Source organism: Sturnus vulgaris, chromosome 3 (genome assembly GCF_052056855.1).
Source record: "Sturnus vulgaris isolate bStuVul1 chromosome 3, bStuVul1.hap1, whole genome shotgun sequence".
Lineage (NCBI taxonomy): Eukaryota > Metazoa > Chordata > Aves > Passeriformes > Sturnidae > Sturnus > Sturnus vulgaris.
Genome location: NC_142245.1, coordinates 7220717 through 7235320, shown reverse-complemented (window position 1 = coordinate 7235320; position 14604 = coordinate 7220717). Strand labels below are relative to the sequence as shown.

General features: G+C 41.6%; 1 protein-coding gene across 1 annotated transcript in view; it reads right to left on the bottom strand.

Moving 5' to 3' along the window:
• The window catches only part of RIN2 (Ras and Rab interactor 2), a 50841-nt gene that overhangs the window by 21058 nt on the left and 15179 nt on the right, over positions 1 to 14604 (bottom strand). Inside the window, exons 4-7 of the mRNA XM_014892771.2 lie at positions 12519 to 12611; positions 7011 to 7105; positions 1605 to 1797; positions 1270 to 1381 (exon numbers count right to left, since the gene is read on the bottom strand). Coding sequence (XP_014748257.2) covers positions 1270 to 1381; positions 1605 to 1797; positions 7011 to 7105; positions 12519 to 12575 — 457 coding nt within the window. The 5' untranslated portion in view covers positions 12576 to 12611. The remainder of the gene's footprint in view (positions 1 to 1269; positions 1382 to 1604; positions 1798 to 7010; positions 7106 to 12518; positions 12612 to 14604) is intronic.

The window sequence follows — 14604 nt, the reverse complement described above, 5'->3', positions numbered from 1 at the left end:
TTGTTTTTTATGGATACAAATACTTGTTCTCATTAATAATGACAATTAGCTCAGGCTCTCTCTGATGCCAGTAGCAAATCTCACCCAATGCCTACACAGATCAAACAGAAGCAGCTCCTGGAGTGAAACCATCCAGACCTTTTGCCTCTGGTCTAAAATCTCAGCTGTGACAAATCAGTAAATACTTCCCCCTTGTGGAAGAATTTTGCTCATAAAAGACAGTATATAATTATTTTCTAGATGGGAATTTATTAGTGTAACAAGCCTATAAACACACCCTTAGACCACTCTAAGATCAGCCATTACTGACAATTTTCTCTTCTCTTTGCCTTGCCTTGCTTGTAACTGGAACTAAAACCAGACACACAGAATTAACTTTTTGATCCTGGGTGCAGGGGAGGGAGAGATAAGAAAGGAAAAACTCAGTTAAAATTCTGTCAGTTTACAAACAGAAATAGAAGTTAACTATAGACTGTCTGTTTCAGGGATGTTTAACTGAAATTGCTGCTAATTTTCTCCAGTTTTCTCTTTCTTGTTCAAATGAAATATTTGCTCCACTTGCAGTTTCAGCACCACCAACACTCACCAGCTGCAGCTTCCTTTGTTCATTCCTAAATCTCAAACTTATTTTTCACACCCGCCCTTCTAAAGATATGAGGGCATTATTGGTTCAAAACAATTTGGAGCGCTAACATTTGCTCATTTCTACTAAAAAGAGAAAGAACAAATATAATTTGAATTAAAAAGAGAAATGATGGATCTCGCAACAGAAACAGTTCTAAATGGTTAAAATCCATTTAGCTATTAGACAAAAAACCCCAAAACCTAACAACAAAACCCACCAACAAAAACAAACCCAACAACCCATCCCATACCTAAACTGCAGAGAGAGAGCTCATGACCAAGTTGCATCCAGGAACAGTCCCTTGAGTCCAAGGCAATGCAAGGACATTTCATTGAAAGCAGACAGGATTACAGAAAGTGTTTCTACAAAAGACACGTAAGTTTCTAAGAGGATAACTCCCCATAGAAATCAATGAATCCTGGATTCGGCAAAGGTACACGACGGAAACATTCCAGCTGCAGCAGCCCAAAGTCTTCCTGCACATCTGCCCTCCTCGTGCCTTCCCCACACCCAGAGAGCAGCACAGGCAGCCCAAGGCATTATTTGCATGACTTTGGGTACCCTCTGCTGTGGGTTTCAGCAGTGCAAATGCTCCTGCATCCTACAGGGAAAATGTACCTAAAACGGCATAACTCACAACTTACTGTATGTACTTTCTTTTATGGCAAATTCTTTCAGGCAGGACCCAGAGTCACTGGACAGACGTAGAGAGATTACTTTCTTCTGCAGCCTTGCAGATTTCCTAACCAGAAATATCTGTTGTGGAGAAAGCAGAAGGACGTGGTTTTAGCTTCATCCCAGATGGCAGAATAAATACAGATCATATACAAAAAGCAATGAGAACAGCCTCATGATGACTGCTCTGAAACGTACCATAATTTTACTTGGTCATTAGTGTATTTGGTCCAAAACCTGTGTATAAAATGGCAATACACAATTGGGAAAAGCGTGTCCTCAAAGAAATTGAGATTTTTCTTACCCCAGGAGGCTGTGTCTGCAAAATTTCCATGGCTTCAGCATCATTCAGACCAAGCTGCAGCCACACAGGGTGAGTATGGAGGAGCTTGTCCAATATGCTCAGCTTGTTGGATAGGCTGTCATATCCAGAGTCCCGGGGACAGCTTTTTACATCGTTTTTCTCAGGAGAGACATTATCCATATCCTTTATTAGACTGTGGAAAATTTAGAAGAAAAGAAAAAAATTAGACATGCTACATTCAGTAATGAAGTACAGTTCTTGGAGGCTGCAGAGTCTTGTTAATAAAAATGCAAATAAACAGAATACTTTGAGAACTCCTTTTGTTATGCAAAGCTTCACCATCCTCCACATAACACAGAACACCCAGTACAAGTGCATGTGTCTTGCTGGCTCTAATTCCTCATTGTTGAGCTAGAAATACATCCTGTGATTCTTCCCATGCTAGAAATCACTTTGGAGCAGTTACTCTGGTGACACGTTCCCAATGACAAAATTTAGGAGCAGGCAAAAAGCACCCTGTAAATTTGACTGAACTCCCTGAGGAGTCAGGCAGAGGATATGTTCTGCTGTTCCCCTTACAGACTTTTTCTGTGGCAGGAGAGGCCCCGGGCAGCAGAGGGCAACAGGGCTCCACGTCCCCACTGCACGCTGTGCAGCTCCTCTGCATTCTGCCCTAAATGCAGCATTTACCATGCTCATTATGCCAGCCACTGCACCCTCAGCAAGTGGTACAGAGTTCACGAGCACAGGAGCACTGAATACTTCAAAAACAAACCAAAAGCCTCTCTGTCCCTTGCAAAAACACCCACGGCAAAGAAAGCAAGCTGAACCAAATTAAAACCCACCAGCCAAACAACAGAAAAACTGCTTTCTTCTAGCTTTGTTCAGCAGCTTGCAGCATCTCTGGAGAGGGTAAGCAAGGAAAGTGAATAGGGAAGAGAACTCTCAATGTATGATCAGATAAAGAAAAGCAAAATAATTTGATTTTTCATTACCTGGATCATTTACCACTACCAGCGTTTGCCTCTTTCTTTTTTCCTCTTATTTATGATGTGATGCTTTTCAGATTTCCAAGGCATCTCAAACGCAGAGGATTCTCCCCCCTGCCCACAAGCATCAGAAGCTTCTACTAACTGCCAGTACGACTTCAAGGGGCACAAAATACACAGGAACACATTGGGTGCAGGAAGGAAGTACTTTTTACATCAGTCATGACTGGGTCTGAAACTGCCTCAGTAGGAATACTGGGTTCCCTTTTACACCACTCAACAGCAGAGCTGAGTGTCGCAATGGAACAATCTCCAAAAGTCAAATCCTGAACCACAAAAGTGTTTTCCTGGGCTGTACCTCTAGTAAATACTGCTCTGAAATTTCCCACTCATCCTCAGTGCCAGTTAGCTGCATTACAAACCGAAGGGAGCTGTGGCAAACTGCAACTTATACACCAAGGCTGGCTGCGAGCTTAGACAGATAGAAATCATTTCCCCTGCCCTTGGTCAGGAGGTGAAAACTAAATGTGCTGCAAGGGGGAATATGTCCAAGAGGGAGAAAGTTTTTTTGCCTACTAAAGGACAGTTACCTCCAACTCAAAACAAGGTGTGCAACTGGTACGAGCTACAATGAAAGCGCCAGACTCCTTTCAGTGAGGAGCTGCCTGGTTTTTGGAAGCTCCAGGTTCTCACAGGTGCACAATCCCTCCCACATGCTAGAGAGCCAAGGAGGAAACTCTCTGACCTACATACACGGGGCACCTCCTTGCTGCAGCTGCTTCTGCCCCCCTCAAGAAATAAGCCAAAGATTATGAATAATATCTCATCATGACCGCAATTCCTGCCACTCCTAAGCACTAATGGTTCAAACAACACGGATGCAACTCGGCTAAATCAGCATTAGAATGTTACTGGAATGTGTGGTGAGATAAACAGGAATGGAAAATGCTTCTAAAAATGATTTCCTATCCCTAAATAATAAAGAAGGAGGCAGAGAGAAAGATCTAACCTAGTGAACTCTGGAAGAAGCACACCTTGGAAAAAAATCACACCTGGCAAACCACACAAAACCTACAAGAAGCCACTTCCCAAGAAATGGGAGCAAATGCAGTAAAAAAATCCCACTGGTCTGTTTTGATAGCCTATTTGCATTGGTACTGAGCATCATAACCCCAGTTTGTTTTTTGTTCTTAAAATAATATTAATTAATGATCTGGGCATTAGACATGTACAGTCAAACCCTGACACACGGGAGTTCTCAAAACTTGTTATGTGTTAAAGAGTTAGACTAAAATTACCTGGGACTGAGATGTGTGTGTAACTGCTTTGGAAACAAGTGCATGGAAAGAATAATCATTTGAGTTCATGAGCAACAGATTAACTCAAATGTACTGAACAAGAATAAGAAATTGCTGTAACCTAAATTCTAGCAAAATATGCTGTATATTATGCAACAACTAAACTCCTCTCCTGGTTTTACTTTGGGGTTGGAGGATGTTTAGTTGGTTGCTTGCTTGTTTTTTGTTTGGGTTATTTGTTTGAGATTTTGGAAAAAAAAAAATTCCTGATAAAAGACAATCTGACCAGGTCACATTAAACTCAAAATCGAAACACAAATCAGCCTTAATGGATGGTCTGCTTTAATTCAGGGCTGCTACATGGTTCCTCTTCAGTGGGAGAGGTAGATTTCAACACTACTCACAATGAACTAAAGAAAACACATGATTCATGCGAGTTTCCTTAGATTTGTGAACACCCATCAACACATGGGAAGTACAGAGAGATAACTGCCAAGATAAGCAATGCTGTGCTGCATCCTGATTAGACTTAGCCCACAGTGAAGAAGACATGGAACAGGCTGAAGCTTGTAAGCAGGAGGATCCTTGCTCATGATGTGAACCTTGCTGCAGTCCCATCAGAGCTAACCACCTCTCAGTTAACCCAGCCTGACTCTCCACTGCAAAATGCCTGGATTTCTGTAAATCTAACAGAGTGACCCCAGCCCAGTCTATACAGTCATACTGAGCTGGGAGGGGCAGAGAGCCACTGGGAGCTTCCTCCTGCCTCCTATTGCAGCTGCAGGACCAGGACAAGGCAGCTGGGCACAAGGTTTCTGGCTGCCTGCCCAGCTGGCAGCAATGACAGGAGTGGTGCAGGACACAGGATGGCTCTGCTGAGGTGAGGAGCTGCTGCTCTTGTGAGGGCAGTGCAGTGCAGGGCACAAGGCAGGGAGCAAAGCTCTGCCCCCTGCTCCTTCCACAGGAACACAGCAGCGAGGGAAAAGCAGCAAAGCACCCCTGAACCATTCCACAGGCACCAAGTGGGCAGGAAACCTGGAGCTGTACAGCCTAACCTCCAGAGGGACAGCAGGAACCCTCCTGGGCATCCACACACAGGTGCCACCAGTCGTGTCCCACAGGCTCCTGGGCTGCCACTGCATGCAGAAGCTCTCTCCTTACTCTTTGAAAAGTCTCTGGAAAGGCAGGACAGAAATCTGTCCCACTAACTCCACAACTCTGCTCATTTGCATTACTGAGATAAACGTCTGCACTGGGAAAAAGGCCACGCATCCAAGAAGTGGGATACCCAAACAGTCCCCATTAAAACACATTTTTGCAAGGTTTTTTTTTTTTTTTTTTTTTTTGCCTTTTACATATTTACAAGCCCATGAATCATTACTTGGGCCATATATATAAAAAAGGAAAGATGAGCCCAAAATAAAGGGAGTATATAGGTACCACATAACCACAAAAAAAATCCCACACCACAATACTAAGGTTGCAGACATGCAATTTCATGTCCTTATTTTTCTGAACTCAGCTGAGAGCTCTGCAACTGTTGCTTTTCCAGAACTGCTCTGGGTGCCTCTGGATACCTGCTGAGGTGGAAAAAGAGTGAGGAAAATGGACATTCCATTGAGCTCCAACTGCCCTAGATGTAAATCCAAAGGTCATATCAAGACACCAACTCCTGCACAGCAGAACACACAGTAAGAAGAGCAAACTACCTTAACTGCCAAGTTTTAAATTAACTACAAAGAAATAAAATTATGACAGTAAACACAGCGTTGTGAAGTGTCTAGTTTAAACAAGAACAATGGAAAACCTGTGTTGAAATCACTATAATCTTGTTCTTTAGCTCCATATTAAAAAAAAAAAGGTCAGTGCACAACTAAATTGCATCCTTTATACCAATTTTGATACAACTTCTTCCTTACATAGAAGCATGCAGTTCAGAATTTTGTAGTCACAGTAAGTTTCACTTGAGCTCATTTATTCAGACTTCATATTTCACATTATCATCTCTTTTCATGGCTATTATTATTATTTTTAATGGCAATTGCATTATTCACTTTTTAATGTTACGTTTACTTACATATCCTTAAACCACAATATATTTTGCAGTCAAAAATTAACAAATTAAGATTAAGAGTCCATTAAAAAAAACAATAAAAAAGAAAACTCAAGATCTGTAAAATGGGGAGATTTCGTTGACTGTTTGCAGCTAAGTGCTTCCACCAGGATTTTAGAATCGGTAGACCTTAGCCTTTCATGCATATGATGTATTCAAAGATACAGGAAGCCTTTTCTTAACTGAAAAGTAGCTGATGATCTCTGCAGTTAATTAGCTGAATTCACAAAATGAAGACAGTATCTATCCTTTCTACCCCTCTGAAAGGGCTGTGCTCTCAGAAGCTTTAAAAATTGAATAATGTTCAACCAGGGCCATAGCCAAGGAATCAAATTAATTCAACTGTCTTGCATTCTTTACCACTTGGGAAACAAAAAAATGATCTACATATGCTTTGTAGTAAGTTCTAGCAGATTTCAATAGAACTCATAGGAAGAAAAAGAGCTAAAAATCTTGGATGCAATTCTAAAAACAATTTTCCACCTCGTTAACTCACTGCTAGAAGAACAAAACCCACCAGGCTCCCACGACCATGCAGTCACATCAAACACAACACTTACACTGGCTGCTTTCCTCTCAAATATTTCAGGTAAGTACTAAACTGTGTTCTCTTGTTAACACAACAACTCAAATACTTATTATTCTCCAGATGTCAGATTAGCAGATGTTGCTGTTCATGAAAAACCAAAACGCTGAGGAGGTTCCCATTCTGCCCAGTTAAAGGCACAATTTTTTTTTTTTTTTTAATGTGCAAGTTACTCATATATAAATTAACTTGAACACATAAGCCACATATGCATCAGCTCATACCAGTCAATATTTTACTTCCTAACGTGAGAGCTTAAATAAATCACGCTATTGATGGAGAGCAAGCTCATCTACACCTCTATGCTGCCAAGGAGAAAAGTGCTAGGAGACAAAAGCCACCCCAAAAAGAAAGCAAAGTGAAAACATTCCTGTCGTGGCAGACCCTCCAGAACCATGCAAACAGAAACATTTGAATCACCTTCTCCAATCAGCAGCTTCATCTTCCACTGTGAGATCTGTGTGTACCATCTCCTGCTTCAATTCTCCGATTTCTGAGGCAATTGTGTCAATGAGCTGGAAGGGGACAAAAATAGTATGACATCAAGTGAGTGGAAGAGGCGTGGAAAAGAAGGCAGGGCAAGTTTAGTCACCAGAGATTGCAAACTTTTTTCTTTTTTTTTGTAAAATCGCATCCTATTTGGACTTCCTCTTGCAAAGGAACAAGTAAGGGTTGGGGCCACGTATAAAGGTTTTCAGAGGAAGAGTAATTCCTGCTCTGCAGCACTACAAAACCTTCCAGTTTGGCTAGCCTTTTAATTTAAATGGATTAAATCTACAGCCTCTGTGTATTATACAACATCTTACAAGAACTAAATTATTTAACTCTTCGTAGCATTTACCTTCTTAAAAAAAAAAATAATTGAAGAATTCCATGTGCAAGAGTTTTATTTCAGAAGGGACACTAAGCCAGCATTACGATAAGGTGGAGGATGAAAAGCAATGAAGCAAGAAGGGAGTGGGTGGCTGCCTTTCACCTCAGGTTTTGGACTCCACCTGAACACAACAAGTCAATTTAAAAAGAATTGCCTTGCAAGCCTTCAGCTCGTGTAGAACACCAACCTAATTCTGGGTACGAGGGCAAACACTCATTTTAAGGTGGGCGAGATTAGCACTAAGGTTGTATCCTGAGAAATGCAGAATTTGCTAGCCAGACTTCGGGGAAACCTTTTGTTGATGAGAAACCAACCATGAACTTTGCAAGCCTCTTGCACTTTGCTCCCTTGAACACTTCTTTGTAGCCAATGCTTGTCACAACACACCAGGACAGCCTGCAAACAAACCCTAGCAGGGTTCCCTCTCTCCTGCTGGCAGGGAACCTAATGAAAGGTTTGCAGTGAGGCAGGGGATCTCTACCACCACCCCTGCCCATCACAGCAAACAAAATCCCTGGCACACGAAGGAAAAACAGCCTTGGAGTCAAAGTCAGAGCAGTCTCCACAGCTGTCCTGAAGCTATGAGCCCGAGTCCCACTAAGGGCAGGCAACTCAGTACAGCAGCATTTCCAAAGAATTGCAGGCATCATTTCTCTAAATTGTTACACTGGAAATTTTCCTCCACCTCAGGAATCCACACTCCTTTGCTGAGCAGCATCATTCCAATCAATTCATAAGAAGTTTTACTCTCTGCTTACAATTGGCCAACTCCAAAAATAAACCTTATATAAGAATCTATTACCATTACCCACACCCTAAGGGCTTTTTTCTTTCCCAGCCATAGCTCCCAGTGTTGGAAATTACATCAAGTTTAACATTTTTTAATATCACTTCAGTCAGGGGGACTTGTTTCCCTTTGTCCAGGGGGAAAAGAATTGAAGTTTCTTTCCCAAGGACTGTTCCACCACTCATGGCCTGATGAGCTTAACATCTCAGCACAGAAGATACACAGAAGATAACAACCATTAATCAATGTCAACTCCAAACATCACCCCTAGCATGGTCTAGGAAGAGACAGATAAGAGAAGGAAGGCTGGGAAACTAATTCACATTAAAGGTGAATAGATCCATGACCAGTAGGAAAACAAAGACCGTGGGGGGACCAGTGAACATTGAACCTGTGAATTTCTCTGGGTTTTGACTGAACGTAAAAATCTCACAAAGACTTGTGTGATGGAATGATTTTCCCTGCACAAACAGGGCAATGTGTGGATGAACTGATTTCTATTGCACATTCTGGCCAGAACAAAGCAATGCCTTAATTCTCTAGCACTAAAAATCGTTGTTGGAGAGTTTTTGTTTTTCTCTTCAATGACAAAAAAAAGAGTTCTCTTTTGCATCATTTGTGCATCCTTGCAATTAACTGACACATACTGTTACAGCAGCATTTTTCCATCCTATATCCTAAGGTGTTCTCCTGATTTTATGCATTCTCAGTATTTAGGATCAATGAAACTGCTGGTGATTATGCAGCACACATGATGCACACATCATACAAGATGAGCTGTTAATAGCACGTTTCTGCAAAATGCAGGAAGGCCCCTGGGTATGTGCTATTATTAGCTCCAACCCTGAGGAAACAAGCAGCAGCAGAAGGCTCTGCCTTTTTAGTGCAAGGCTAAGAATATTGGAATTGTTCAAAGAGACTTCTCTATTGGCAACAAGTGTGGTATCTCTTTGGCTGGGAACAATAGGAAAACTCACCCCTTTGTTTCAACAGACTTGAAATCAAGAGGCAACTTTCAAAGGAAAATGCAACAAAGTGGATGTTTACATTTTTCAGAAGCCACTGTTAGTGTAAAACAGCATACATGAGCCTAAAGAGTTAAAAATAATCAGAAGAAATCTGCTGGGGACTGTTTAGGCCTGTGAAATAAATATTACCCTGCTATGCTATAGAAAGAGGGGGTTTACCTGGCATTTAAAAGTGTGACATCTTCTCAGGTGGTTAATTAATCAGTATTTCTTCAAAAACAAAATTAAAATGAGATCTCATATAACCTGATAAAATAGCTATTTTTGTGTGCAACGATTTTCCTTTGAAATTTATTTCTGATAAAGCACTGGTCTGTAAATTCAAAAGACACTACAGTCTAACCACTGTAAACCCAAACAATAATTATGACTCAGGCAACATGAATTCACATGGCAGCCCAGTACAGTGTTGTCTAATCAAATCTATCCTAAACATTAGATTGCCAAATACCCATGTGCTAACTGTTTACATTCCTAATGAAATAATGAAATGCAAACATCTTAAACCACAGCATTTCCTTTCACAAAGCACCAAGCTCCTCCTATTGTCAATTGATTCTGAGCTCAGCTTTTGGCAGCTGGCAGGGGTGACAGTGACATTTCTACATACAGGCCACGGACATGGCACCCCAGCACAGCATCTATTCAGCTTTGCCTCATTCAGGATGTTGCACAAGCAGCAAAAAATCAGTGTTTTCACTCCCAAGGGGCTCCAGTCCCATTTGTGAAGCTGCTGCTCTACTGACACTCACATCACTGCACCAGGGAAATCACATAGCCAGGACCAGACACAGACACTGCCTCTCCCACCATATCTAAAGCTCTTATCACTCACTTGACTTCAAGAGTTTCCCCCCTCCCAAGAAGAAGACGGATGGGATTGATTTGATGTCTGTCCCCAGACGTTTTTAGAAAAAAACCGCGTGACAACTGAATTTCTGCTTTTTGTGTTGAAATGTAAATAAGCTTGTACAGAGAATTAACGTCATTCTGAGAAGGCACTGGGAGGGTTGGACAAGATGACCACTGCAGAATGTTTCCAAGCCCCTAGAGGAAAAGGTAAGGGTGCTTCTAATCTGGCATGGGGACAGCGAGAGCAGTATCAGCCTGGACAGATGAGCCTCAGCACTCACCACTCCCCCTTCCTGCCAGCATCTCATTTTTCATCCTTTCTGGAGACCTGCATCCTCTTTGGCATCACATCTTTTCCTTCCTGTTTTGATAAGCAGAACGTAGCAGGCTTCACAGAGGGCCCTGTGTGATGAGGTGGCCAAGTGCCAGAGACGAGCCTGGCTGGGAACTCTGCTTCTGGACTTGTGCAAGCCTCTGAACACAATCCAATATTTTCATACATGGCTGCAGATTCTGGTTATTTTGCACAGTGAGCTATGAATTCTCAGGGCCACTGACGTTGTTCAGTGTCTTACTCATCAGAAACAAAGTTTTACCCGATGTTTGGTTTTGGAACAGGAAAGCTTTACTGGTGTAAAACCTCTGATGTCAGTTCAGTAAACACTGGAATATTTTGATGGGAAGGAGGATAATTCAGCACAGAGGACATTTGTCAGAGACATATATTCAGCCCATGCCTTACCAGAGACTCTCTCTGTAATCACTGGCAAGCTATTCAGTCCCAGAATTATCCAAGACTAACCCCATCTTTGCCTCATTCTTACTACTTGCTGGCTCTGAGCATTCACCAATCACAAGGTGTAGAGTCCACAGAATTTAACCTCTAAAACTTCCCACTTCTGCTCTAAGATGGGGACAATATTGTTTTCCTTCTGTGCTAACAGTCAAAAGACTGGCCATGAAAAAAACTAAGAGATGGTTAGAAGCTGCAGCAATGAGAACTACCTAAGAACCAGAAAAAAAAAAAATAAGGATAAAGTTGGAATTTCCCAACTGGTATTTGTGCCAGCAATTTTCCTGGCAAATGTTGCTGAGAATGGCAAGTTATTCCCTTTAAGAAGATTTAAATGCCCTGAGAATCTGCCTACCAGCATGGTAAAGGTTTCTTAGGCAACATGAGAGCCATGTGCAAGTACAGGGTACAGCCTGTGCACGGGGGAGAGCATTCTGAAGAACAGATCAGCAGGGATAAAAGGCCACATCTTCATTACTAGCTCTCCTAAACACAGACCGACAAGGCAACTTACTCAAAAAATCTGATGTGCCAAGTATTTTCCTTGCTCACCAGCTCAGCTGTAGTAGACAAATGTAACTGTTATCACAATTCTCCTCACATGGCAGAGGGAGGGGAAAAAAAAAAAGGTAATTTCACTGCACACACACAAGCTACCAGGTGCACTGCACACAGGCTGGGCATACTGACTGCCTGCAGCTTCCAATCCCACACTCTGTGCTCAGAACCACTGCCCAACAGTGCAACTTGCCAGGGATGCTGACAGGCCTGGAAAAGTAGCTTGGAGGCATCGACTTCCCTGCCAGCACGTCCTTAAGAAAATTTAGGACCTTAGTTTTGTAATTGACAATGCTTCTTGAAACTGCCTTGGCAGACTGCATTTCTGATTATTTAAAGTAACTGTATCCTCACCGTCATGAACAAAACAGCTGTTCCAGCTGTTCCAGCATCTGTTTTCTACATAATAATCACACAAGGAGATCCCAAAGGACTGCAGAAAACGACTGGGTGCTGGACTGTAAACCTTCAGCATGCACACAAGAGACAACCTAGAGATGTGATATACACAGATATTTTGATGGCTCCCTAAAGCAAAGGCAGCCACTGTGACCCTGGCACATAGCTCAGGATTCAGTCACCTCTTGAAAACTGCACTGGTAACTCCTCCTGCAGCCTGGTTTTTTGGGATGCCAATTGTTTTCAAAAGAGGCAAGGAAGTGAAACCAATTTTCAATCCAGTAATGGAAGTCATAAACCTGTAACACAACTTTAAGTGACATAAATCCAGTTTATGAAGGCTCAAATACTTTTATGCCTGTGTAAAATAAAGCTTATGTTCTCAGCATTAGCAGCAAACAAAGCCATGACCTATTTTACACAAAATATTCTGTTCCACGTACAGAAAAAAATAACCTTGTGAAATATTGGGGGGGGTAAGCAAGTCACAGATCTCCCTGTAAAAAGAAATGCTCAAGAAGTACTTCCCTTTTTACAGAAAAGGCTTCCCATGTATCACAGAGAGCACTGCACATTCTGCTGCACTCATCTCACACTGACCCACGGATTTTAAGTTCTGTATAAATATCCCACTTACCTTAAAGAAACTTCCTCTTTTGTCCACACAACGCGTTTTCATTGTCAAAGACGACATCTTCCCTGAGAAGGCTCCACTGTGTGCCTCGATCCCCTGAAAGCAGGCACATATTTGTAATGGTTAGTCCAGGCTGTAGGAAATTCCTCTGCAATTCTAAGCCACAGAAACAGTCACAACAAGCCTTCTGCCAAAGCCTTTCCATCGACAACATCGTGCCATTTATTTCCTACCAGAAATAGCTTTTCAGTCCATTATTTTTCCATAAATTGCTTCAGAAATACAGTGCTACTCAGAGTTCTGTATCTCTCCCTTCTTTTCACAGCTGATCCTGTAGCTGTGACTAGATTTGAATGTGCTCATTAAAAAAGAATGCTAAAACATAATGATTGCTTTCTTTGTTTACTTGACCTCAGTCTGCAGTACAAACAGAACAAAATGTTAGATGTCATTACAATCCACTCTCAAATATTACAGTATTAGCCAGACTTATCAGGGAGGAAGGGAAAAATAATAGTTTAAAATCACCCAGAAGGGAGAAAACACTCTACCATTAAAGTAAAAACCAACAAACAACAACAACTACAAGCCCAAACACCCCCCAAAAAATGCTGCTTCAGGTTTCTAAAATGCAATTTGAGTCATATTCAAGTCAGGAACTGAAGATGAAGTTAGGAAGAAGCTGCATTTTCTGCTATCAGGTGAACAGAAGGAACAATTCGACCCTCTCCATCTGAAAGCAGAGTAGTTCCTCTAAAGGCACTACCCATTCACACCAGTAATTTGTGAATCAGCTTCTGAACTAAGCAGGAGTGAATTCCATGGCTAAAAAGCCCTTCTGGGATTTTTCCAGGTGATCTGTAATTGTATCTCAAGGACCTAACTCTTCTCCTAGCCCACATATTTTCCAAGCACATAGGAGGAAGTTATGTTGGAAGTCAAAGGAGCAAATAATGCAAGAGCAAAACATTAGCGAGTAGAGTAAGAGAAGAGACACAGCTTTTGATTCGACACAAGCAGAAATTCAAATAAAAATGGCTGTCAGCAGCAGTGAAAGTTTAGTGGTGTGGCTGCAGAGGGAGATGGAGCAGAACAAAGCAGCTGGGACAGAGAATTCTGACAGGTAAAAACACAAATTTGACACATACCCCACACCAAACACTCGCGTGCTTCTGCTTCCCTCTAATGTTTTAGGAGAAAGAATTGACACAGGTGAGGAAGACCAAGGCAGGAGGAGGAGCTTAAATGAAAAAAGGGGTTAAATGAAAAACCCTGGCAAGCAAAAGTACATGAGAAAACTGAGAGGAACAAGCAGGAAAAAAAGAAACATTTTAGTTTTAACATGTAGCAGGAAGCTTTAAATAGTTTGCCTTGTTTCCAGAGGTCTCACCACAAGAGAACTAGAAAAGGTTACATTTTTCCACTTGGATTCTGGTTAAAAAGCAGCCATGCCAGCAAGCTCAGGAACCTGCTCTTTTCCAGGCAGAGTTTGCAGAATTTAAAGGCTGAAACAAAAATCTTGAATTCTGCACTGCTGTGAAAACCAAACACTAGAGGATGAGGAAGAGAAGGCAAAAAACAGTGCTGGGAAAAAAAAAAAATCAGAAATTCCAACTTTCTTCCTAAATCAGTATATTTAAAGAACACACTCCTGGTGAAGCTCTAAAGAAACTGTGTTTCTTTACATAAAAGTGTGCCTAAATAACTAGACTGCACTAATCCCAGAAGAGATGATGTTCAGTGAAGTGGGTGGTTTTGTAGGTGCTGTTAAGTGAGTTGAGCTCTGTCTCCTCATTTGCCACATGCACAAGGTACAGAGCAGTTGTTCTCCTCTGGTGAACATTAAGAAATTATATATATATATATATATAAAAGAAAAAAAAAAAAGAAATGTCATCTTCAGACCAATTCTGGAAAGAAGATGTGCACTTGAGAGTGTTAAGGCAGAGGGAGACCCAAGAAACCCCCCAAAAGAATTAGAATAAAACCTCAGATTTCCAAGGTGATCCTATTCCCTTAATGGCAACACCAAGTTAAATGGCACAGGAAGAAAACCCAGAGATTTTAAAGGAGTTAAATCAGAAGGTTA